This window comes from Candoia aspera, chromosome 4 (genome assembly GCF_035149785.1).
Source record: "Candoia aspera isolate rCanAsp1 chromosome 4, rCanAsp1.hap2, whole genome shotgun sequence".
Taxonomy (NCBI): domain Eukaryota; kingdom Metazoa; phylum Chordata; class Lepidosauria; order Squamata; family Boidae; genus Candoia; species Candoia aspera.
The window spans coordinates 14458617-14484285 of NC_086156.1; the positions used below are offsets into that span (position 1 = coordinate 14458617).

General features: G+C 38.2%; 1 protein-coding gene across 4 annotated transcripts in view; it reads left to right on the top strand.

The window, feature by feature from the left end:
• Window positions 1-25669, top strand: part of CUL2 (cullin 2) — a 43709-nt gene that overhangs the window by 14329 nt on the left and 3711 nt on the right. For 3 of the 4 annotated variants that reach the window (XM_063303436.1, XM_063303437.1, XM_063303439.1), the window contains 13 exons: window positions 174-270; window positions 366-476; window positions 4440-4602; window positions 5129-5253; window positions 6363-6470; window positions 10193-10252; window positions 11185-11313; window positions 11415-11501; window positions 12624-12776; window positions 14265-14342; window positions 20545-20611; window positions 22342-22544; window positions 24654-24755. In XM_063303436.1, the coding sequence (XP_063159506.1) occupies window positions 174-270; window positions 366-476; window positions 4440-4602; window positions 5129-5253; window positions 6363-6470; window positions 10193-10252; window positions 11185-11313; window positions 11415-11501; window positions 12624-12776; window positions 14265-14342; window positions 20545-20611; window positions 22342-22544; window positions 24654-24755 (1483 nt within the window). The remainder of the gene's footprint in view (window positions 1-173; window positions 271-365; window positions 477-4439; window positions 4603-5128; window positions 5254-6362; window positions 6471-10192; window positions 10253-11184; window positions 11314-11414; window positions 11502-12623; window positions 12777-14264; window positions 14343-20544; window positions 20612-22341; window positions 22545-24653; window positions 24756-25669) is intronic. The other variant, XM_063303438.1, reaches the window with a different exon arrangement.

Consider the following 25669-nt stretch of genomic DNA (forward strand, 5'->3'; position numbering starts at 1 on the left):
TTGGTTTTAAAACTTAGACCAGTGTTTCTCAACCTCAGCAACTTTGAGATGTGTGGACTCCAACTCCCAGAATTCCCCAGCCAGCAAGCAAAAGTTGCTGAGGTTGAGGATCACTGGTTTAGCCAGTACATAAATAGCATGAATTCTGAGAGTTTTATTTTTCCATCTTTCAGTGATCGTTGTGGAGAAGATCCAAATCAGAAAGTAATCCATGGGGTTATTAACTCCTTTGTTCATGTTGAACAGTATAAGAAAAAATTCCCTCTGAAGGTAAAAAGAAATTTTATTTCTGTCTTGGAAAATGGTGATAAATAATTGTTCCATGCCTTGCCTCCTTTGTGCTTGATCAGACTTTCTCAATTTAGTTTTATCAGGAAATTTTTGAGTGTCCTTTTCTGAATGAAACTGGGGAGTATTATAAACAAGAAGCTTCAAATTTAATGCAAGAGTCAAACTGCTCACAGTATATGGAAAAGGTAAGACGATCCTATTTATTCATTGTTCTATGTATTTTGGAACAAGCTGCTTTTGAAGAGTTTCAGGAGCAGTATGTGGTGTGGAAGTCATTTTGATGTCAGTAGGATTGACGGGAAAAAAGTCAAAATTCCCCTTTGCTAACATAAGGTATCATGATGCACCTAAAGAGCATTTTCAATTGATTCATATACATACAGGTAGTCCTCACTTACTGACCACAATAGGGACTGGCAATTCCATCGCTAAGCAGTGTGGTCATTAAGCACGATGTCACTTGAGCGTGCCAACTTATGACATCAGTTCTGGCTGTAGTCATTAAACAAATCACCATGAGTCGGTAAGCACAATGTCACATGACCGTGACTTGTGACTTCCTGCCAGCTTCCGCATTGACTTTGCTTGTCAGAAGCTGTCTGTGAAGGTTGCAAATGGCAATCATGTGACCGTGGGATGCTGTGACTGTCGTAAATGTGTGCCTGTTGCCAGGTGCACAGATTGCAGTCACGTGACTGTGAGCTGCAACTTCAAGGACCAGTCATAAGTCTCATTTTTCAGTGCTGTCGTAACTTCAGATGGTTGCTGAAATGAGTGGTCAGTAAGCAAGGATTACCTGTATAACCAAAATCATATGCAGTCTAAATCAGAGGAAGCATTTGCTCTTATTTCCAAAGGTATTATAATCTTTTTTATTTTTTTCAGCTGTAGTCAGGTCGCATAATTACTCTGTTTGTGATTTGATCTGTAAGTTAAGCTCTGCATCATAAATCAACACTCTAAATTAGATAGAATTGAAGGGCATAAGATGCTTAGAGAAATAAAAAGCATCCAGTTACAAATACCGTGTACTTCGTTCAGATCAATATTTGTTTCCTGGTTTTCAATCATTCTATTGTCTTTTCAATATGAATGATAGGCTTTTCTTCCCTTTTTTCCTGGAAAGCTCACCTGTTGCACCCTTACATTTATATGGGTTTAGGTAACCTCTCAGTAATAATTGATTTGACTTGGCTTTCTGCTGTTGTGCCAAACATTTTATTTGATTGACTACTTTTTAGTCACTGGTACTGACTTATATATTTGCTTTATTTATTTATTTGTTAAATTTATATAGCCTTCCATCTCACTGCCATGACTGGTTGGCTTACAAAATTGGAAATCCAAAACAATTCCAAAACAACAAAATAACCACAAAAATAATTAAGAACAATAAAAACTATTAAAAACCATAAAAACATAATCTGCGGGAGAGCACCGTTCATTTTCCTAACAGTATAACTGTTTAGCAGGCTCTCCACCAATGCTACCAGATCCCCAGGCCAGATGGCAAAGCCATCTTCAGGTTCTTCTGGAAAGCCAGCAAAGTTGGGGCCAATCTCACCTCAAGGAGGATAATGTTCCAATGGATGGATGCTGTGGCAGAAAAGGCTCTCCTCCTGGGTCCTGCCAAATGACATTCCTTTGTAGACAGGACCTGCAGCATGCCATTTCTACTGGATCTGATGGGACGGGTAGATGTAATTGGGGAAAGGCAGTCCCTCAAATACTATGGCTCATGCCATGTAGGGCTTTTTAGGTCATCACCAACACCTTGAATTGAACTCAGAAGCAAACTGGTAGCCAATGCAACTTGTGGAGCAGAGGTGTAACATGCGCTGATCTAGGTACACAAATAACTGCCCATACCACCACATTTTGCACCAGCTGAAGCTTCTGGATGCTCTTCAAAGGCAGCCCATGTAGAGTGCCTTACGGTAATCCACACAGGAGGTGGTCTATGCTGCTTGTTATTATTCTGATGCATATTTATTTACTGATATTTTGTCACTTATCTTAACCACTTCGATTGTGTGTATTTTTAAAAAACAAAAACCAAGGCATAAATGTTCTAGAATGATGCCATAGGTGTGAAGATGGGTTAAGGCATTAATCAGATGTAGTACAGAATTATACTGTATACCAGCCAGGATAACCAATATTAGTATGGGAATTTGGGAGTATCCTGCATTATTTCCTTGCTTGTTAAACCATGCTCCAGTAAGCCAGCAACCAACAAATGTCTAAAAGGAGCCTAATAGGAATCGGTCCTGATAAATATTTTGAAATTGAAATCTTAAGGATATTTATTTGCAAAAACTTCCATTACTGCATTATAATCTTATTAGTGTCATTTGTTCTTTCTTAAATTCCATTTAATAATTTTTAAATTATTTCTTAGAAGCCCCTTACTTGGTAAAATCAAAGTTTTAATCACCCTTTGCTGTTTATTCCAGAAAAAAAATTAAGTCCTTAAACTTGTATTTAAAACTTCTTTTGCTAAGGATTAAAGGAAACTCTCCCAGTGCTATAAAACTTGTCAACCCAAAAGTTCCTAATAGCTGAAAGGCAGTTAACAAGCAAGTTCCAGAAGCGATTAGAAAAGGAAGTATGTGAGCCCACTGTCCTCTTGAAGGCGCCGACCACAGTTTGAGCAAGATGGCTATTGCCTCGTCTCTCAGAGCTCGAAACCTGCTGGACTTGTGGTCTCCTCACAAGGAACAACTCTTTGTATCATTTGTGGGTGACTGCAAGTCCTCTCCTTGTCCAGAGAGGAATTACAAAGAGCCAGTCCACTCACCAGTTCTTCATTCTGCTGCGGTCATCAGCTCCATTTTTGGTGGAGCCATCTTCAGTTCTCCATTTCTTCTCTGGAAGTAGAAGGGTCCAGATGGATTTGAAACAAGATGTTGGAATTAATTATAAGAATCCTTCCCATGGGATAATGCTTTTGTTTTGAATTCTTTAAAAAAAAATGGTAAGATGGGACTTCGAAGGTTGGACACTAGAGGGAACCAGAAGGAACTAAAGATTACCATTAAAGGAGAAGAACACTTAAATTTGACTTACTAGCAGAATGGAGCAAAATATTTTAACATGGGAGATACTGAAGGATATTTTTGCACAGTGGACCCAGAAGGTAGTTTTAAGAGTGTCTGCCTCTATAGATAGACTGTTTAAAAGATGTTATAGAAGAGGAACAAGTTTTACCGGACAAAACTGAGACTGATCTGAGAGTGGGTTTAAAAATGCTACAAGAATGATGTGGAAGAAGATGCTACACTGGACATACAAAAGAAACCAGCTGATGTCTTAATAATTAAAAGGGATATACAAATAACAAACCAAGAGAGTGACCTGCATAATTTTCCTATACTGGATTTACAAAAGAGGCTTGTTAAAGCTTTGAAGAATTTTGTGAGAAGGGACAAAGAAAAAAATGGAAAGAAATCAAGTTTTAGGACATTATTTGAAGGGACTAAAGATCAAGGTTGTTAAAAGTAAAAGGAAGAAATATAAAGTTGGTTCATTTGATCAAGGTTAAGATGGATATGTTGTTATCTCTGGTAACCCTTAATGGACTTTTGCTGATCAGGACTGAAATGATGAGGTTTTAAGGATTTGTTTATAGATAAGAGATGAGATATGGAAAAAAGAGATCACATGTTGTATTTGAGAAGGTGATAAGTTACTAAAATCGTTTATAGTTGTTGTGATGGGGGAAGTCATTTCTTTATATATTTCTTTTCTTTTTCTTTACTGTATTCTTATTTTTTCTTTCCTATTTCTATTTTCTTTTCTGCATTTTTTCTTTTTATTCTTTCCTTTCTTTTTTAGTTTGTATTAGTGTTTTATTGTTGTAGTAATTTTTAATAAAATTACTAAAAAAAAAAAAGTCCCTTACTTGGTCTCACAAGTCATCCCAATCCAGTTTTTTCTGCTTTTTTTCCTAGAATGTTTTTCCCTTCTTATTGCATAATAATGTCACAAATAACAGAATTAGGCTTTTCAGAGTGTGTAGTTTGAAAAATGCACTCTTTACATTTGCCTCAGTCTTGAATTGGCCCTGATAACTTGAAAATATATATTCCTTTTACTTTAGTCATTTAGTATTTGATTGTGTTCTTAATGTGGAAAATTACTTTTAGGTTTTATGTAGGCTAAAAGATGAAGAAATGAGATGTCGAAAATATCTACACCCCAGTTCCTACGGCAAAGTAATTAATGAATGCCAACAGCGAATGGTAGCAGACCACTTACAGTTCCTTCATGCAGAATGTCATAACATCATCAGACAAGAGAAGAGAAACGGTAAAGATGTCCTGTGTGATAAAAGTTTGAACGTACACATATTCAAAGTAAACGTACTTCGCCTTCTTACCAAACTGAATCTCGTTGGGCATGAGAGGGATGGCCATTAGTCCCTGGGGCTACTTAGCATAGGGATTAAATGTGGATTGGGGCCAAGAGTTTCATAGACGCCATATAGATACCCTTTTTTCCCCCTTTTATTAGACCTGGTTTAAAGCTAATTTATAATTCTATGGGTTTGGAACCCAGTCAACCATCTGCTATATACAGCGCTAAGCAGTATCCATACCTGGTGTGCTTACCCAATGACATGGGCCAACAAGTGCCTGCATGTGTGTTGTGATTTTATAAAGCAGGTTTCCTGGCTTAAACTGACCTGCAAATGTCAACACGCGCGCTCTCTTTTTAGTGCCTTAGGAAAGAATGATGGCTTCCAAAGCCATCACGCTGTGTGCACATTAGTATTTGAGAGTAGCGACTTTTGAAAAAGTACACATGCTGAAAATCAAGTTCTTTCTTTATGCAGACATGGCGAACATGTACACACTGCTTCATGCTGTGCCAAGTGGCTTACCTCATATGATTCAGGAACTACAAAACCATATCCATGATGAGGGCCTTAGAGCAACCAGCAACCTTTCTCAGGAAAATGTAAGGTTTTTTTCTTCAGCAGAAGAAAATGATTGGATAACATCCCCATATAAAGATGTTAATAGTAATTGTAAATTCGCGTTCTTGTTTGTTTTGCCTTAAGTTTTTGCAGTTTAGTAAACTGGTAGTCCACCATTGCTGATTTCATTACAGAAAAAAATGAGTGATGTTGCATGTAGTTGGGCTTGAGTGATTTACAGTAGATCTGAGTAAGTAGTTTAGCTTATCGACTCAGCCGACTTAGTACTTGGATGGAAGATCACCAAAAAATCCCAGGGCTATAGGTGAGACTGAGAAGTTGAAGAAACATCTCAGAAGAAGGCGACAGTAGACATCTTCTGTATTGTGCTCAAGAAAAGCATGGACATGTGAATTTAAAACACCAGTCAAGCTCAGCCAAAGGGAATCTTTAGTCCTGTGTCTTTAATAAAGCCCTTCTCACCCTGGTAAGCTCAAGATGCATTACAATTTTCATCTTCAATCACCCTGCCCTACATCCATAACCTCTCACATTTGAAAGGCTGCTTTAATATGTAAAGATGCAATCACTGTAAACAAAAGTACCAAGCATGGGTAAATATACTCACAACCTTACCCAAGATTATGTGCTTCTCGGCCATCTTAGCTGAACATGAATTCTGGGAATTGGCAAGATTCTTAAATGGCCTTTAATGTTCATATATCTGCCAACACAAGAAGATAAAGGTTCTGAACTCTACTGTCAGCTTGTATTTTTTTTTCTTGTTGCACTAGCAATGATCAACACACTTCTCAAACTCAGGCAGTGTTTCTTAGCATTAATAACCATCATCCTTCCCTTCAGATGTATTGAATTTGGGAATTGAAGGAGCTGACTTCCAATACATCTGGAGGGCACTATGTAGGAGATGGTGGATGTAAAATAATAAAATTCGAGAACCCAGTTTACAGCATTGTAAAATTATGATAGCAAACATATTCTGAGAATGATTTTATTCTTCTACAGATTCATACTTTAATAGGGCATGAATTTAAGCAGTGTTCTTAATTTTTCTTTCTAGCAAAATTGTTGTGCTAAAAATGGTTAGGGAACTGCCTGTCCTTATTTTTCTGTCTGATTTTGTCTTCAGATGCCCACTCAATTTGTAGAATCAGTGTTGGAAGTACACAGTAAATTTGTTCAGCTCATTAATACTGTTTTGAATGGTGACCAGCGATTTATGAGTGCCCTTGACAAGGTGAGCCTAATGAAAATGCTACATGTACCAAGCAGTGAAGAACATAGGGCTGGAGCCAGAAGGGAATAGACTTAGAGCAAACCCATAGAAATTAATGCTATTTGGAAGCTACGCAGGGTTGCCCTGGTTAGTGTTTGGATGGAAAACCATGGAACACCAGAACAGTTAGCGAGACTGAGATGTTGTAAAAAAAACATCTCAGAAGGCGGCAGTGTCAAATCCCTTTCACACTGTTGCCAAGAAAACTACATGGGTAGGTCCACTAAATCCTCAGCTTGAGTCAAAGTAGACTTTACCCTTTTTGATTACTTATACCAAATCCCCTTGATTTGAGTGGGTCTCTTAAAAGATGCCTTGAGGCAAGTCTTAATTTGTGAGGATGATTAACTTGTCCACTGAATGGCAATCTTAAACAATAGTGAAATGGGGTCTTGTCATTAGGACTTAAATTTCTCTCGGTTTATTTTATGCACATCCTATCATCTCAATCCTTTTCAGGTTAAGCAGTGTAATGCAAATCTCAGAAAAGGAGTAAGAAATAGTAAAGCCAAGAAAACTGAGGTCATGAGATCAGAAAAAAGAAAAAGAAATGTCCTTTAATGTACTTCATTTCATTCACAGTCCCTCTCCCTTGCAAAACATCCTTGTTTCCCTCAGAGCTGCACACCTCTTCATCCTTTGCAGCAATTCTGAACCCAAAAAGGTGCTTTGGAGTGGTCTGCTTGCTGCATCTCTCAGTGTTTGAGTTAAGACAGCACTGACAGAGCTCAACAAGGTTGTCATGCTGTCATTATCTCCTTTAACCCAAATGTATATTTTCCTGGAACTCCATGAATGTCATGCAGGCTGAGGGAAAGGTGCTGCTGCTTTAAGGAGGAGCAGTCAGGTGTCACCAAAGCACCTTTTTGGCTTCAGATCCAAAAAGCTTCACATCCCTGTCCCCTTTGTTCTTTACATTTCTCAGCTCTCTCTTCTGGAGGATCTCTTCAACTCCAGTCACAACGTTGTCTGTCTTCCCTTTCCTCTTAACTCATTCTCTCTTCCTTCATATACATGTAGTCCTCACTTAACAACCATTAGTTTAGTGACAGTTTGGATTTATGACAGTGCTGAAAAAACGACTTATGACCGGTCCTCACACTTATGACCATTGCAGCATCCCCCAGTCACATGATCATGATTTGGGCGCTTGGCAGCCGGTTTACATTTATGATGTCGCGGTGTACCATGGTCACACAACCTTACTGGCTGGCTTCTGGCAAGCAAAATCAATGGGGAACCGCATAATTTGCTTAACAACCACATGGTTTGCTTAACACCCATGGTGATTTGCTTAACAGCCGCTGCAAAAGTCGTAAACCAGGTTGGATTTGCTTAATGACCACTTCACTTAGCAACTGAAATTCCGGTCCCAATTGTGGCCATTAAGTGAGGACTACCTATACTTGTTTTGCGGTTCAAATCCTTTTCATTCATTCTCTCACTTTTGTTTTTATGCAGCACCCTTTCATCCTTGACCCGATCTTTTCTTGTTTTACCACACATAATTCCTAACTCATTCTCCCTGCATTCAATTTCATTTTATGTTTTTCTTGATGTTCCCACCTCCCACTTTCAGCTTAGAAAGTAGGAAGAATTAAGCTGCTACGCCTAGCCATTTTTCCTTTTTTTGACAACCATTCATTCCTTACAACAGACCACATACTACCGTCTACTATAGTGTTTTTCAAACTTGGCAACTTTAGGGTGTGTGGACACAGAATCTGTGGAATTCTGGGAGGTTACTGGCTGGGGAATTCTGGGAAGAGTCCACACATCTTCAGGTTGCCAAGTTTGAAAAACACTGCCTTTTGAAATTTCTCCATCCATTTCCCCATTTTCAGTGTACCTAAGAAGGAAAGGTGGCCTAAGAAATTTGTTTTGTAGAAGCAGGCACCCCAATTATGTGTGTGTGTGTGTGTGTTTTTAAAAGCCACTGGATATATTGCTGTGTTTTTAGCATTTGCTCTCAAGAAAAAGAGTAAGGCTTAGAAACAGCTGAACACTTAAATAATAATGCATTTGCTTTGGGCTCTTTTTACCCCCAATTAATCACACACTACAAGAGAAGATAAAACCTACCCCAAGCATATGAACAGCTGTGCTACCTGGCTAAAGTCACTAAGATCCTCTGAATATGAGTTGCCAGATTTTAGCAATGTTGGAAGCTGCACTACCGTATAGGAAAAAATAAATGTTAAGCTTTCCAGTCGGTAGGGGATCAATTGGGCAATAGCTAGTCACAGGATGAAAATGAAGAGGTTTATTTGTAGCTATCATTCTGGCCAAAAGATGAGCCTTAACTAACAAACCAAATGTAAAGCACCATGGGATAAGGGCATTCCAAACAAATTCCAAATTCATCAGCCAACCAAAGCGTGGCCTATAGAAGAAACAGATACCATCCTAGTCCTCTGATTTCTTCAGCTTATTTTAATTTGCTAATGCTCAGATGTACTCTGCAGACTTAACTGCATCTGTCAAGAATCAGGAAGAGTTCCAGTTTAGGTGTAATATTACGAAAAGGAAAAACATATTTCTCCCCCTTTCCCTCCCCCAGTTGTAATGATGTCTTTTCTAAATGGGGTTTAGAAGACATCTCCAAGTACACTAGAATTTCAGTCAGGATGCTTCTTTGCATTAGCCTGTTAGCTGTTCAGTTTCTCAGCAGAAAAAGGCACTTAAATTAAGAGAATTAGTATATTTCTGTGTTAAATGATTGTTGGGAGGGAGGGGTGAGTCTTGGTTGTTGGTGTGTTTTTCTGTCTACAGATTGTTCTTTAAATAGGAATAAGTCCTTGGATTTTCACTAGGGCTAAAGTTGTAATTAGTTAACATGCCATAAGAAGCCATTATTCTTGTTCCAAAATTTCTTTCAACAAATACAAATCAGCAAAATTATATATACATACATATATTTCTCCGTCTATTTCTGTATCTTTAGTAAACATCCTTCTAAGGTTCACAAATTCATCCACTTCAGTTTTTCCTCATTTATATATAACTTGCTGCCATTTACTCCAATTCACCGTTGTTAATTTTCAGATCCATACTCTTTACTGTATCATGCAGTCTGTCTAACAATTGCTGCACAGCATCATCTGCATACAAAAGTAAACATATTCACGTACCGAACTCATGCACCTCCACTGGCCCTGCATTTATTCATAAGTACATTAAACACTCAAGGGGACATCATGTATTCTTGTCCTACTCCATGCACTGGTGTAATTAAAGCCAGTAACCAAGTCCACTGTTCGTTTATCTTACTGAAAGTATTGTAAATAATGCAGGTCATGATAGTTTCAAGTGGTTCAAGTCAGTTTTAGAAACCACGTTGCAGTGTTCAAATTCAATAAGCGATTAATGCATTGGTGTCTATGCCATCATTGTAGACCGCACTACAATGTAGTGGGGAGAGATAGTGGGCTGAGAGAGAGTGGTTGACTTGATGACTCAATTGACTTGAAGACTCTATCAAGTGAAATTCCATAATTCGGTGTCAACTTGGACGTGGATCTCTCCAGTCCTAATCCAATATCCTAATCACAGCATTACCCCAGTTCTCCCATGTCAGGAAGTATTTTGGAATTTATTCTCAGAGGCATGGTTTACATATGTGTGGTCCGTGCTATGACATTAGCACACCTTGTAAAAGTAATTTTTCTTGTGCTCCTAAATAGGCTTTAACATCAGTAGTGAACTATAGGGAACCAAAGTCTATCTGCAAAGCTCCTGAGCTGGTAAGTGTCAAATACTAGTTTTATGTGCTAAAATGTAAGCGTAGAATGCCAGATAATATTTTGTAGGGTTTTCTGCAAACAAACGAATAACAAAAACTTCCAGAATGCTGGCCAGAGTTGTTAAGAGCGTATCTCAGTTTGTCTGAGTTGCAGGAGTTGCACCGCAATACCAGATGGCTTCCGGGTGCAAATCAAGATTCTGGTTGTCACTTTAAAGCCCTACAAAGCTCAAGACCCAGCTATCTTCCCAGTTACCTGCTTCCAAGAGTATCTGCCCATCCAACAAGGTCTGAAGCGGAGGGTCCATTCAGGACCCCATTCTAAAGAAATGTTCCCATAAGGGACCACAAAGTCAGGCCTGTTCCATTGCTGTCCCCTTTCTGTGGAACAGCATCCCCCTTGGGATCAGGTCAATACCAGTCCTGCTGGGAGTTAGTAAAGCTGTTAAAACCCGGCTATTCTGGGAACTGTTCTGGTCTGATTATGATTCCTTAGAGTCTGCTTGCAAGTGAAGATGTCATGAGTAAGGATGGCGAGCAGGGGGCTCCCATCCAGACTGTCAAGCGCATGCGTAGCACTGAGGAATTGGGCAGCCATTCCAAGAGACACCGATCGGGACCGCCTTAACCTTTGGGGTTTATAGGTCTGGGTTTTTCCCACGCTTCTTCAGTTTGTTAGGATTCCTGTTATGTACAAGCAATAAAACATTAGAGACCAGTTCCTTGTCTCAGCGTGGTTCCTGGCTGTTAGGACAGAAGTAGCATGCAGACCTGAACAACACATATATAAATAAATTAAATGGTGTTTCCTTTAACCTAGATAATATCTTCATTCCTGTTTCACCGAAGTTGCTTATCCATTAGTTAGTTGCCATTATAATTATGCTTTATTGCTATTTGGCTTAATAACTATTCTTTTTTTCTTAACTTGAGCTGGCCAAATATTGTGACAACTTGCTAAAAAAATCAGCAAAAGGCATGACAGAAAATGAAGTAGAAGACAAACTTACAAGCTTCATTACAGTTTTCAAGTACATTGATGATAAAGATGTTTTTCAAAAGGTAAATAATCATATAGAAGATTAATTTGATTTTCTTTTTTCCTTTGGAGGATATTTTTGAAATGCAAGGAAATCTGAACCTCTTTTTTTTTTTAACTTTAGTTCTATGCCAGAATGTTGGCAAAACGGCTTATACATGGTTTATCTATGTCCATGGACTCTGAAGAAGCTATGATTAACAAATTGAAGGTAAGTACTAGGTTATCAGTACAATAAACTCATAAATTTACTCATATTGTAAGCTGTTACCGACCTGATTGTAGGTCAGCTTTTAAAAATATGTTTAGGCTTTCACCTAAACTGGGTGAGCTTTTATTCAGGCTGGTAATGAAATTATATCCAATGGTGATCCAGTGAGATGCTGCTAATAGATTGTAGTTGTCTTCCAGCTAGAAAATTGCTCTGAGAATTAGCTGGCTGAAAATTGCTATATTAAGAAAAGAACCTGCAGGTGGTGCTAAGATTATGCAAGTTGGAAAAATAGCAGTTTATGATGTAAAGCCGTATGTTGAGAATAAGTGGGAGATTTTCTTCACAGAGCTTTTACTGTACGTAGTTCACAGATCTCACCACAGCCTTCTGTAACTTGGTTCTACTTATTTCAGAATACATGAAAGTTTCAGAGGGAATCTAAAACTGTGGGCTGAGATGAAGGGCTCTGCTCTTCCATAGCTTTTATTTTCCCTTTCTAATATACTACCGAATGAAAGTTCACTTATCTACACTACTTATAGGACAGAACAAAAGGTTTGAAACTGCTCCAGGCATGAGGACAAAGAAGCATGTTGTTCAGTTCCTCTGTGGGAGATCATAGGCAGTATCTGACTAGTATCCCTGATGGCAACAGTTGGTATTTACTTGGCTTTTATGAATACTGGTTGAATAGTAGCTTTTCACTTTTAATTTATTCAGCGTCACTATGATATAGAGCAGTATTTCATAAACTTTTTGCTCTCAGGATCCCTTCTCATTTTAAAAATTATGGAGAATCCCAAAAGAGCTTTTGTTTATATTTATGAATATTTACCGTATTAAAAATTAAAATTTGATGCATTCATAGAATATTTATTTATTGAATCACTTTGGACTCCACACCCTTTTTTTTTACTAAGGTCCTCATTCTCCATAAGACAGAAGCAGCTTCTTTCTTTCAGAAGCATCTGTTTTTTTAAAATATTTACCTTTTGGGTAAATGCATCTAGCAAATGTATTTGTTATGTTGCTCCTTTAAAAATGTTATAGGCTGTTCATTCAGCCTTTATTGGTGTCAAACTACAGATCTGATGTGTGTGTGTTCTTTTTTTTTTCCAGCAAGCCTGTGGTTACGAGTTCACTAGTAAACTCCATCGAATGTACACAGACATGAGTGTTAGTGCAGATCTTAACAACAAATTCAACAACTTTATAAAAAATCAAGACACCATCGTAGACTTGGGAATTAGTTTTCAGATATATGTTCTTCAGGTACTGATAAGGAAATGTATCCCTTTGTGTTTTGATGTGTGTGTGTTGATGTAATGGATAATGTTGATAGTACAAGAACAAGTACGAGAGTGTGGGGTGCTCCTGTGCCATCTGCCCTTCAGATATTATACTGAGTATAGAGAATGGCCTTGAAGGACAGAGGGAAGATCCACTGCCAAGGCAACGATCAATAAACAAGACTTGAGCCCAGGTCAAGAAACTGGTTTATGAAAATGCCTCAGACAGCCGCCCGCCCGCCCCGCCCCCCCGCCAATTCTCTTGAAGATAAAAAAGGGAGGAGGGGAACACATTCATACTTCAAATATTCTGTTACTATACTGTTCTAATAAAAGTAGTTTTAGGTCTGTACAGTATCTATTTCTTAGTCTGGTCTACCTTTTAGGATTGCCTGCTTTCAGAATATTCTCTTCTGATACAGCCAGCCTCCAACACTTTATGACCACTAAGCAGAGTAAATTTTCATGGGGCTGTTTTCCCCCCCTCTGCCTTCAGTCTTCTAAGCATTTTTTCACCACCTACAAACCCTGATTGATAGGTCCCTTCTGTGCGGTTCCCACTACCTTACATTTTGGTGCCTGAGTTTACTGGTACTGTTCAAAGAAGAGCAAACATTCACTGAATGTAAATCCTGAATATTTTGTAAACTCTTGTACACAAGTTTGCTTCCTTTAGCAGCTTTTTGTATTTTATATAACTTTTCCATTCATGCAGACCATTATTCACAAAAGTATTAATGCAGAAGCATATGTATGGATGAGTTGGAGACAACTCTGCAAGAAAATGATGGTATGCTGCAAAACATCTTCTCAAACAGCAGCAGCCCAAAATCTCTTGTGACACATTTGTGACATGCTTGGAAGCACCATCTATAGTGCTAATTTTTATGTTGTCCGTGACTGCTTTTGTCAAGACGAGAAACTCAGTTAAATGCTTTCCATTTGTGACTGCTTGAAGAACATGGCAGGAAAAGTAAAGCAGTAAAATTTAGCATCTAGTAGGGAAGTGGACATAATTTTCAGCCTGCAGAAATAGTCTGATTGTTCCCTTAACTCTTGGCTTTGGCAGGAATAAGAACTGAAGAGTCTGGGCCTTCTTTGCTATTTGGTTTCTTATCCACTAAAGCCAACTTTTTCTGGGTAGGGCTTGTTAAATGTCTTTTTGTAGCATTTTGCATTGTTGCCAGCATCACTTACATGGACATATTCATGAATTCATCAGGAGCCAGGGTGGAACCAAAGGAGACTTGCTTTTATTTAGCTTTCCCTGGATTTCTATCCATACTTTCTAATTTCAAATAAGGTTGTTCACAGCCCTGGTCCTCTGATTGTACTTGGATCTTGGCTTGGGTTCATTGTTGTTGTTGTTTTTTAGGACGATAGTTGCTTTATATGCCTTTTTAGAATGATGTACTTCCTTTTGGAGAAAGAGTGGTGTAAAAAATAAAATGTTAACATGGTTATTTTTCAGGCTGGAGCATGGCCCTTGACCCAGGCGCCTTCATCTACCTTTGCAATTCCTCAGGAACTGGAAAAAAGTGTACAGATGGTAGGTTAGTAGGAGATTTATTGCAGATTTAACAATGACTAAACGGAAATGAAGGTTGAACTACAAATCAGCTTTAGAGTAAACACTTTTGCAGTTCTGACTGTCATGGAGATTTAAATGTGAGTTAGCTTTTGGTTTGATCATAGCAACCTTCTCCAGTTTGGATGTCATCTTTATGTGTGGACTATCATTCCCCAACCATTGTGGCTTTTGCTGAGAATTATCAGAGCTGGTACACACATCTGGTGGGTATCTGCATTGGGGAAAGTTCTTCACAAAGTGCTTCCTAATGTCCCTATGTCTTCTTTAAGATGTAGGTGATGCAAGTATATCATTCTTTTTCTAGTACTACAAGTCCAAATCAATATCCTTATAAATTCTATCGATGTCCATGTGCTAGGTGAAAGGGTGGAAGTGTGAACACTGGCTAGCATTACAGAATGAATCATCAGCAATTCTTCCTCAGTTTTCAAATCCTGTTGAATGAAAATGTGGATTTAAAACTGAGGAAGGTTTGCTGATGATTCATTCTGTAATGCTAGACAATGCAAGTGTATTGACCTCTGAGTTAAGGTTTAATCAGGTTTCCTGGTTAAAAGATAACTTTTAAGAATTCAGAATATATTTAGGACATACTGCCTTCAACAAAAGAATTCATTAATATCTTACTATCATATGCCTTTTGCTGGGTATTTTCCTACCTACTTTGATTCACATGGTATTTGTACTATTAATAAAAATACCCTATTCTTATGGTTTGGCTGTTGGCATATTGAAGGAGTCCTTACGCTCTTATATTAATTATGTTGCCATTTCTTTTCTGTATTAGCACTCCATACTGTTTAGAAAGATTTTTTTTTCTTGGTTTCTGGGCATATAAGATGAATATGCCTTTTCTTGATTGACTTCATCCACCTTTAAGGGTTCAGATATTTTTCCCTTGTCTTTGCTTTCTTCAATCCCCTCTTCACTCTACCTAAGCTGTTGCTTAACAGTTGTTAATCAGAGGAAAATATCCAGATTTACCAGCAGAGATTTAACCATTTTAGTGATGAAGAAATAACAATAATTTAAAGTGTACAAAGAGACTGGGTTGATAATATGATCCACATTTTTAATGCACAAGTCCCTTTTGTAAATATACCATAAGATCATGGGCTTTCAGAGCACATCTTCAGTTCATCCACTTTTGTCCATTGCATTAATTCACTACTCTGGCAAAATGTATTTTCTCTGTTCTTTATAAGCAGCAAGACCTGGTAACCTCTGCTATTTCTATAAATTGCAAGGTGGGTGCTTATGGTCAGCTCTGGCCTATTGGATTCTGGATTCTATCACATTTCTTTCCTGAAGAAATTAAATTCTACAAAATATCCAATTGCATATAGGGAAGTTAAACACATCCCTATTTAAGGAGTATATGTGTATGTCTGTGTTTACATTTTTGTGTGTGTGATAGTCTTTCTCCTGAAATGTTCTTAGTGATCTTTGTCATTATCAGTACAGGAGTGGTGCAGTTTCTTTTCCCTCTCATGAAAGAGCCTCACCAGAAGATGTTCTTTCACATCTATTTTGCCATTAGCACAATTCAGATTTCATATATCCAGCTCTTTTTACCCAGCGCATTTGGCTAATAACTAGATCAGTGTTTCTCAACCTTGGCAACTTTAAGATGTGTGGACTTCAGCTCCCAGAATTCCCCAGCCAGCCTTCTGGGCAAATTCTGGGAGCTGAAGTCCACACAACTTAAAGTTGCCAAGGTTGAGAAACACTGATCTAGTTATTAGTTTGTGTGTTCTTTATTGGGGAATGGTTTTTTAACTATAGTTTACGTTCTGTAGCTAGGGCCTTCTGGCACACCCATCCAGGTTTCTTGTTGCTTTGTGATTTCCCCCAACATGGCTGTTCAACCTAAAATAAATAGTTGATTAATTATCTTCCCTCTATTTTCTGCCTTGCATCCTCCATTTTTCATAAACCTGTCACCAAACATCTCGAAAGAGCTCTTAAATTCCTTCAGTCAACTTTCAGCTCAAGTTAAAATTTTATTCCCAACTTGTGAGCACCAAGAAAGAAGCCATTTGGTCTTCTTATTTAAATTGTCACTTAAATGAAGCCTGTATCTTGTCCCAGCCTTCTTTCAGATTTCTGAGAAAATGTATCCTCCTTCCTTTGCCTTAAAGTTACTTCCATTGTGGTTAATTAATCAGATAAAAGGAACATTAAACTTTTCTATGATGGATCTGTTTCTTTGACAAAGAACCTGTCAGAATCAGTTAGCTTTTCTTTTTAGCAAGGATGCCTCTCATAATCTTTCTCTTTTTCTTTGTTTCTTCCTCCCTACCCCCTTTAACAGCTTCATCTTTCCTAGCAATACCGAGATTGGTAAATTAGGCACAGATGAAAGGTAGGAAGGATCTGTGCTTTGCCACTGAGATTAGTTTTCGAACAGAGCCACCCACCAGTCCTTAATGTTCCTGTTGTTAGTTGGTAGGCAGTTCAGTGTGGATGCTTTTAGAGTTTGGAACAGTCTGCTGAGAGTATGAAGTGCCCTCTGCCTTTATAGGCTAGGACCTGAATTCCAAGAACGTTCTAAATAGCTTCCTCAGTTGCAACAGCCATGGCCCAGGACTTCTCAGCAATGCCTGGATTGGCAGATTGAGTATATATGAGAAGACCAGTTGACAGGTGAGGAATAAAACTGTTTCGTAATAGCAATGCTTAAAAATCATTTCCACTCCTGATGGTCAATTCCAGAGGCATGTTCTTTTCTCCTCCTCGTTGTCATTGGTTCTCACCTATTAGTGGTTTTACATTGGGGACTGAAAACTTCAAAACTGCAAATCGTGCATCCAAGTCCCAAGGAATATAGGAATACAGTGGCATAATAATAACAATAACAACAACAAGGAGGAGGAGAGGGAGGGAGGGAGGGGAAGGAGTAAAATTCATGGGAAAGAGAAGTTGATCATTATCAATTTTGTGTCCCAAATATTTCATAAAAGAAGCATCTCTTTCAGGTAAGAAAGATCTCTGCAAAAAAATAAAAAAAATTTTTAATCCATTCAGTCATGTTCAATTCTCAGAGACTGCCCTGCTTCTTGACAAGGTTTTTCAGAAGTGGTTTGCCATTGCTTCCTTCCTAGGGGCTGAAAAAAAGTGACTGGTCCAAGGTCACCGAGCTGGCTTTGGGCCTAAGGTGGGACTAGAACTTGTGGTTTCTTGATTTCTAGCCTGATGCCTTAGCCACTACACCAAACTGGCTCTCTGCGAAATAATATAGATAACTATATTATAAAAAGAGAAGACAAGATTGTCCTCTAGTTACCTGTTTTTGGAAATGCCAAGCACATAAATGTTGCCTTAAGCCTGCAACTCCACTGGATATCAAAAACTATAGATACCAAAAGTGCAGGTCCTAATAGATAGGGGATTATCTAGCATTACCCTATACTGCCTCTTGCGGCAGCCAGATATTTCAGATTTTGACTCACCAGTCCAGAGCACCTGCTGCCATTTTTCTGCACCCCAGTTCCTATGTTTTCATGCATAGTTGAGTCACTTAGCCTTGTTTCCACGTCGGAGGTATGACTTTTTGGCCACAATTCTTCCATGAAGACCACTTCTGGCCAGACTTCTCCGAACAGTAGATGGGTGTACCTGGGTCCCACTGGTTTCTGCCAGTTCTGTGCTGATGGCACTGCTGGACATCTTCCAATGTTGAAGGGAAGTAAGCATGATGTGTCTTTCATCTGCTGCAATAAGTTTCCTTGGCTGACCACTGTGTCTACGGTCCTCATCGTTGTCCGTTTCTTTGTGCCTCTTCAAAAGAGCTTGAACAGCGCATCTTGAAACCCCAGTCTGCTTTGAAATTTTTGCCTGGGAGAGACCTTGCTGATGCAGCATAGCTACCTTGTGTCTTGTCACTGTGCTTAGTCTTGCCATGGTGTATGACCTGTGACATGAAACCATCTTCCACAACCTCACCTTAGTAGCAGAGTTTGGCTGTTCCTCACCAAGTTTTATGCCTCCTACACAGCTGTTTCTGTTAATGACTGTGTTTCAACCTACATATGAAATTGATGATCATTAGCACCTGCTTGGTATAATTTGTTAATCATACGCCCGACTCTAATCCTACAAGATCCCTGACTTTGTGCAAGTGTACAAAGTGTGCAAGTGTAAGAATTGATGCTGTTTTGAAGCCAAAGGGTAGTCACACCAAATAGTGATTTGATTTAGATTTTTCTTCTGTTCGCTCACTTTGCATTTTGTAAATTGATAAACATAAACAATTACAATATATATTTTTGAAAGCATTCTTACTTTACAGCATTTTTTCACACCTGCCTGCAACTTTTGCACAGTTCTGTATATTACATTTTTTCCCCAGGAATAGCCATTCAGCTGATCCATACATATAAGCCAATAGCTTGATCATGTGCATAATTATTCTAAAGAACTTACTTTGTTCAATGGAACTTTCTCCCAGTAAATGGCTTCTACAACCTGATGCATTCCTAGGAATTGCAGCTCCAACACATCTGGATGATACCTGATTACAGAAAGTTGCAATACAGCTTAATATGGAAATAATTGTCTAAAACCTTGAAGAGGCTGCCAACTGATGTTGTTGCTTAGTCCGGCAATGAAACATCTGCAGAAAACAACAAGGCTCAGAGAGCACCAGGGACTCCACAGTTCAACCCTGAGCTATAAATATTCTCTTTGATTGGTATTCAAAATACTCTTACAGTTATTTGAGAACCTTTAGAAAGCCTCTTCCAGATTTCTTTCCTCAAAAGACAAAATGTTCTAAGTGCTGTTTAAAGTTTCTCAGAAAACAGATTTCCCTGTAAAAAAAGAGCCAAAGGAATGGAAGTTATACTGTTCCTGTTCTGTATTTGTTGTTATGTTAATGGACTACTTTGCAGCCTTCTCCGGCATGGCTTACTGTTTTTTGAGAATTAACTTGCAGCTTTTGAAGCCTGCTGTTAGAGCTGAGGTTGCTGAGCTTTTTTAAATCATCACCTAAGAAATTGCTAGCTAGAACATTTTCCACATTCTTCATGTATGCCTTTAGGAGTTTGAGATGGCCAATGAATAAAAAGCAAGGTGGCCCATATCTCCCACATATGGATTGTGTGAATTTTTTTGAAGTGGTTTCCAATTTCCCTTCAGTCTTTATTTTCAAATGGGATTGATAATGACTTTGCTGCTACGTTATATTAAATTCATGTACATGTTGCCGTGTACAAATTCATGTAAAAGTAGCTCTGAGTATAACAAAGATGATGTGAGTATAATATTTTTTTTAAAAGATGAATACTGCCTAGACCAGTGTTTCTCAACCATGGCATCTTTACAATGTGTGGACTTCAACTCCCAGAATTCCCCAGCCAGCCAGGCTGGCTGGGGATTTCTGGGAGTTGAAGTCCACACATCTTAAAGTTGCCAAGGTTGGGAAACACTGGTCTAGACCTACAGCAGCAAATTGTAATGGTATGTGGGAATGGCCACAGACTGAACAACTGATGCAGAGCCACAGACTGGACAAGCAGCATGTAAAACATATCTCAGCCCGCAGAAGGAGGGAGAGTGTGGGAAGTGTTTCAGAAGGGACCCTCCCTAGTTTTCTGGAGAGTAAAAGGAGAGGAGGGGAGAAATACTTTCAGTCTTGCCAGATTCTGTTAATGTGACCTTACAATGAAGATAGAGCTAGTACTCCTGATTGTGCTTCTTGACTGGGCTAACACAAATAAGTTGATTTGGATTTTCAGGTTGGGAAGGAAGAGTTAGAATTTTAGATTTCTTGGGTAGCTTTGGATAAATCAGTGTTTCTCACCTGTGTGAAAGTGAATGAGTCTATACATTGAGAAGGACTAGGAAATAATTGTTCTTTCTGTGATGTGGTATTCCGTAAGTTTTGCTTTCTTGTCCTCAGTTTCTATAGTCAGAAGTGGAGCCTTTTTATGATATTTGATGAGTATTTTTACTACATGTAATTCAGTTAGCCCACCTTTGGCCTTAGATAGGCTAACTAAAATGATTAAGAAATTTATTTTTAATTAACCTGGGTCATGGTGTTTCAGCTTTGGTTATTATTTCTGATATTTTTAAACATAATGTTCTGTTTTTGCTTTTGCATATTATGTTTAAAGCCCTTGACATATTTGACCCAAAGAACTATTTTGTTTTTCAGTTTGAATTATTTTACAGTCAACATTTCAGTGGAAGGAAACTTACCTGGTTACATTATCTTTGCACAGGTAAAATAAATCTACATGATTTTTAGCTCTTGAAAACATAAGTATAATCACTTTTGCTTAACTGAAACATATACATCTTCTGAAATTCTGCAGATGATGATGATGGTGATGGTAATGGTAATAATGCTACCTTAAATTTCGGTTATTTTCCCTGGCTTAGCAAATCTGGTTGTCCTAATATATCTTAGTTGGATATTTTTATTTCATCTCTTCTGATTCTTATCTGTAAGATGAATTGTTTTAAATTTTATATTTTACATTCTCTATTGACTGTTTTCCAGAAAAAAAGTTAAAAATCCATTTCATGAGTATAGGTTGAAGACAAGTAAAATGTTACAATAAAAAGTGGATTTAGGCATACAAGTAGTCCTTGGTTAACAACCACTCGTTCAGCAATCATTCAAAGTTATGACAGCACTGAACAAGTGGTACTTACGACTGATCCTCAAAGTTCCAGCCGTTCTAGCAGCTCTGCGGTCACATGATCACAATCTGAGTTCTTGGCAACCAGCTCACACTTACAACGGTTGCAGTGTCCCACAGTCATGTGATCACCATTGTGACCTTCCCTGCCAGCTTCCCCCAAGCAAAGTCAGTGGGGAAGCCGGCAGGGTAGGTTGCAAGACACTCACACTTCTGTGGATTTTTTTTCCAAGGAGTCCTCGTACTCTGTAGCACGTGCATGCCCATACACCCTCCCCCACCCAGCTACAGCTGGTCTTGCAGTGCTTGCACCGCAATGGCCACCTGTGCACTCTTCCTCACCCTGCAGCAGCCGCCCCTGGCCCCACCACACTTGTGCCACGCTGCAGCAGCCACTTGCAAGCTGCCTGGGACTTGCGACTCCCTACTGGCTTCCCCATTGACTTTGCTTGTGGGAAGCCAGCGGGAAGTTGCAAGGAGGGTCCCCGCTTAACAACCCGTAATCCTTGCTTAACAATGGCAACAGGGACTGCCAGGATTGCCATCACTAAGCGATGCGGTCACATAATGTGCTTTACAGTGTCATCACTTAGCGATGGAAATTCCAGTCCCAATTACCGGTGTTAAGCAAGGACTACCTGTACAGGCGATTCTGAGCTTGAACTGAAATTTGAGCATGTTTGCTGGAAGGACATAACTGAAAGCATCATAGAAAGAAGTCAAACATTAGCAGGTGGCAGCATGTAGCTGATTTTGGCTGATTGGAGGAAAAAACTGAACAGGACTGACCAGGTTAGTATTTGGATGAGTGATTACCAGGGAACCCCAAGACTAGAGGGAAATTGAAAAAACACGCTGAAAGAAGATTGCAGCAAACTACTGCTTTGTCTCCCAAAGAATATATGGACATACTCATATAGCCACCAGGACTGGAGTCTTTATCTTTTATTCAAGAGAGTGAATTTTTTTGGCGCTGTGTATAAATGTTATGGCCCTCAAGGTCTTTACAGTGCCTACCCATGTAAGTTTTATTCAAATTCTCTCTTGCATTCTTACAATATTTTAAATCAGCTGAATAAAGCATTCTAACTTAAATTTTAAAAAATACTTCTATAGCCCCTATTACTTTTCAAAGTAGTATCCTTTTTAAAAATCTAATTTAGGACAATTTTGCAAATTCAGTCCTTGTTTCTGAATTGCCCTACCCTTGGGTTGAATGTGCCTCCAAGATGAAGGAACGATGTGATGCTTTATTAATAATGTGTGAGGTTTTTTATTAAGTTGTCAGCTTTATACTTAATTTGCAGGTGAGGTCAAAATGAATTATTTGTGCAAGCCGTATGTAGCCGTGGTTACCACCTACCAAATGGCAGTGCTGCTGGCCTTTAACAACAGCGAAATCGTCAGTTACAAAGAGCTCCAAGATAGCACACAGATGAATGAGAAGGAACTGACAAAAACTATCAAATCATTACTTGATGTCAAAATGATCAACCATGACTCAGATAAGGTAAGTTACAAAAAAAAGGCATAATCTTTTTTGGCAGGGGGGGTGGGGGGGCATTTTATTATTATATATTTTGTAAAAATAGAAGAAATAGATGGTACAGATAGGAAAAAAAAGTACAGGTAGAGAAATACAGATGGATAAGCAACAAATCTGAACTATCATGAAGCAAATACAGTATATTCTAATACATCATTAGAAGCTTATAATATTGTAGAGCAGAATATGGAAAGAAGGGAGCCATGATATAACTATAGAGAGAGAGGTTAAAATATAAATGTATTTATAACTGCTGTAAAGAAGATCGGAAGCTGCTGCTTTATATTGTTTTTTTCTTTTTCTCTTTTCTTATTCAGTTACTACTTTTCTTTACTTTTCTATCTTTTTCTTTAAATTTGTATTTCTTTTTACTGTGTGAAAAAATCTCTTTAATGAAAATTAATTAAAAAAGAAGCTTATTACACTGTAAGATGTTTCATACCCGTTTTCTGACCAAAATCTACATGTACCTATTGAGCTTTAAGTTAAAAACACTTGGTTAACCCAGTTCTGATCATTAAAAAAAGGCTATAGATAGTAAGTAATGCGTTAAATCAGTACTGTAAATTATACATCACATTTAGATATGACCTTTAAAACTCAAATTTTGGATATGGCATGATTCCATGGATAAGATTGTAGTCCAAGAATGGTTTCCAATTAAAATTAAATTCTATATTGGATTTCTTTTTAAATACAAAGTTCTTCTAGACATCGAGGCATGCTGCCCCAGTTTAGTTAGCCATTTTTCCAAAAGCAGTTGTCTTCTCAAGATGTCTTTCTGTATAAATGTGCTTTTTGATGGGGCTGAATTGTTGCTTTCTCTCATTGCTGCCCCCAACCTGTATATAAAAATACATTCAGTAGATTTGAAACATTTATTTGTACCCAGCTGCTTAAAAAGTTGTGTTATTGATGTGTTTAGTGTTTTCCATACTGCATTTCCATAAACCACCCAAATGCTTTATCTGTTTCTGTCTGTCTGTTTGTCTGTCTCGCCTTTATTATTTTTATAAATAACTCAAGGCAGCGAACGCACCTTAACCACTAGACCAAACTGGCTCTCTATGCTTCTTGAACACCAGTCCTGATGTACTGGGCAAAGCACTTGAAATTCAGAGGCCTCTGAAAATCTGTTTTAAATATGGCTTGCTGTTCAGAAAATAAAAAGAAGGTGGGGGGGAACCCTAAGGGTCCCATTGGCCGTACTTCAGATTTACAGTTCTCTAGGTATCAACTCATGGACATTTCTCTTTGAAAGGGGCTTCAGAAATTGCCACACATAATACACATACTTACAGCACTTGCTCACTCACTCTAGCCCAGAGAGCATCCAAGACCATAATGTAACTACAGGATTCCAAGTGTAAATTAGTGTTGTGTCATTCGTAAGTTGACTAAGTATACTAAACTGTTTAGTATTGGCTTAACATGCTGTTTGTATCCTGCCACGTGGCATGTAAATTAGCATGGCATATCATATGAGCTCAGCTAGTTGTAGCTTACTCTACAAATTATGTGCAAATACCATCATAGAGCCAGTAGTAGTACTGAACTGCGCCCTTTCTCATTATAATTTAAACCTACCCCTAATGTTCTTTCTATCCAATGGAGTGAAAGGAGGTTACCTCTAAAGAGAGGCAGTTTTTTTCCCCCAGGGCCTCTTATACCTTAAGTAGAAAATATACTATCCTTTATTCTGTTGCCACAAGATATTTATTTTTCAAAAATATTACATTTACTCTATGTTAATCCTATTAACATTTGTGTTTCTGTGTTCATTTTACTGAAACAATTCTATTGGGTTTCGTTTAAAAACAATTCTATATGTAATATATACTACACTATCTTGGGCATCCAAACTGCTCTGCAGAGAATTGAAGTAGTTCAAACTTGCCAAATTGAATAAGTAGCAATATGTTTACATTTTAGCAGTGGAGATGTAATCCATATGCAAGTACAGATTTTTGAAGCAAGATGCTCTTGCTTAGACCGACAAGTTGTTGATATGTTTGGCATCATTTACATGTGTGTGAAAGGGAGAAATAACACTTCTTTTTTTTCCCCTTGCAGGAAGATGTAGAGGCAGAGTCCACTTTTTCATTAAATATGAATTTCAGCAGTAAAAGAACAAAATTTAAAATCACTACTTCAATGCAAAAAGACACCCCACAGGCAAGTATTATTAATGTCATTAACAAGATTTAGCTGTATTCTATTGGGGATATAACACTAAATAACATCTCTTTTGAGTCAATCATCGATCAATCTTTATTCAGTCATAGATCAGCAAATAAAACAAAATCACAATTAGGATAAAAAGAGAAACACTCTCTTTTGAGTCAAGCTCACCTCCTTGACATTTCTGTGCAGTTTCCTTGGCATTCTTTCCTTCCAAAATATTTTATGGGCTTCCCAGGCTAGTCTATGTAGTCCTTCCTTGTCCCAATACTACCCAGTCCTGACACTGATTAGCAGCTGAGCCCAGACAATATAGGCTTGGAGTTGCCACCTACTAAAACATAAAACTAGAACAGTTGGAGGCTTTGTGAGATTAACAATCTGCAAGAGTACTTTGATGTGGGAAGCAGGACATTTTGACATTGTCCTGTCTAGTTGCATTGTCTCAATGATGGGTTGGATCCCCAGTTAATAATTAGAGCAGGCCCATTAAAATCATGAATAACAAGCTCCATTGCTTTCAGCAGGTCTGCTTTAAAACTAGATCAAATATTTACTAATAATACCAGAAATAAATAATAAAAAAGCAGCTTGTATAACACTTCTACCTAACTAGCTTTTCAGATTTTTAAAATTGCATATTCCCAAAGGTTTTGGATAATTAAAGAAGAATTCAGGCATCTTTTTTTCAGTGATTAAATAATGCAATTAAGTATTAAGACTCAAAATGAGACGGGAAAATAAATTTTAGACGGGAGAATCAAAAATATTTCTAAATGTGTGTCTTTTCAAAATTAACAGCCATAAAAAACAAACATGGAAAAAAGCATATTCTGTTTTCTGATTTATTGCTGCTTGGTTCTTTTTCATTTCATCTGGTGAAAACTACCTATTCTCTACTCTTTGAC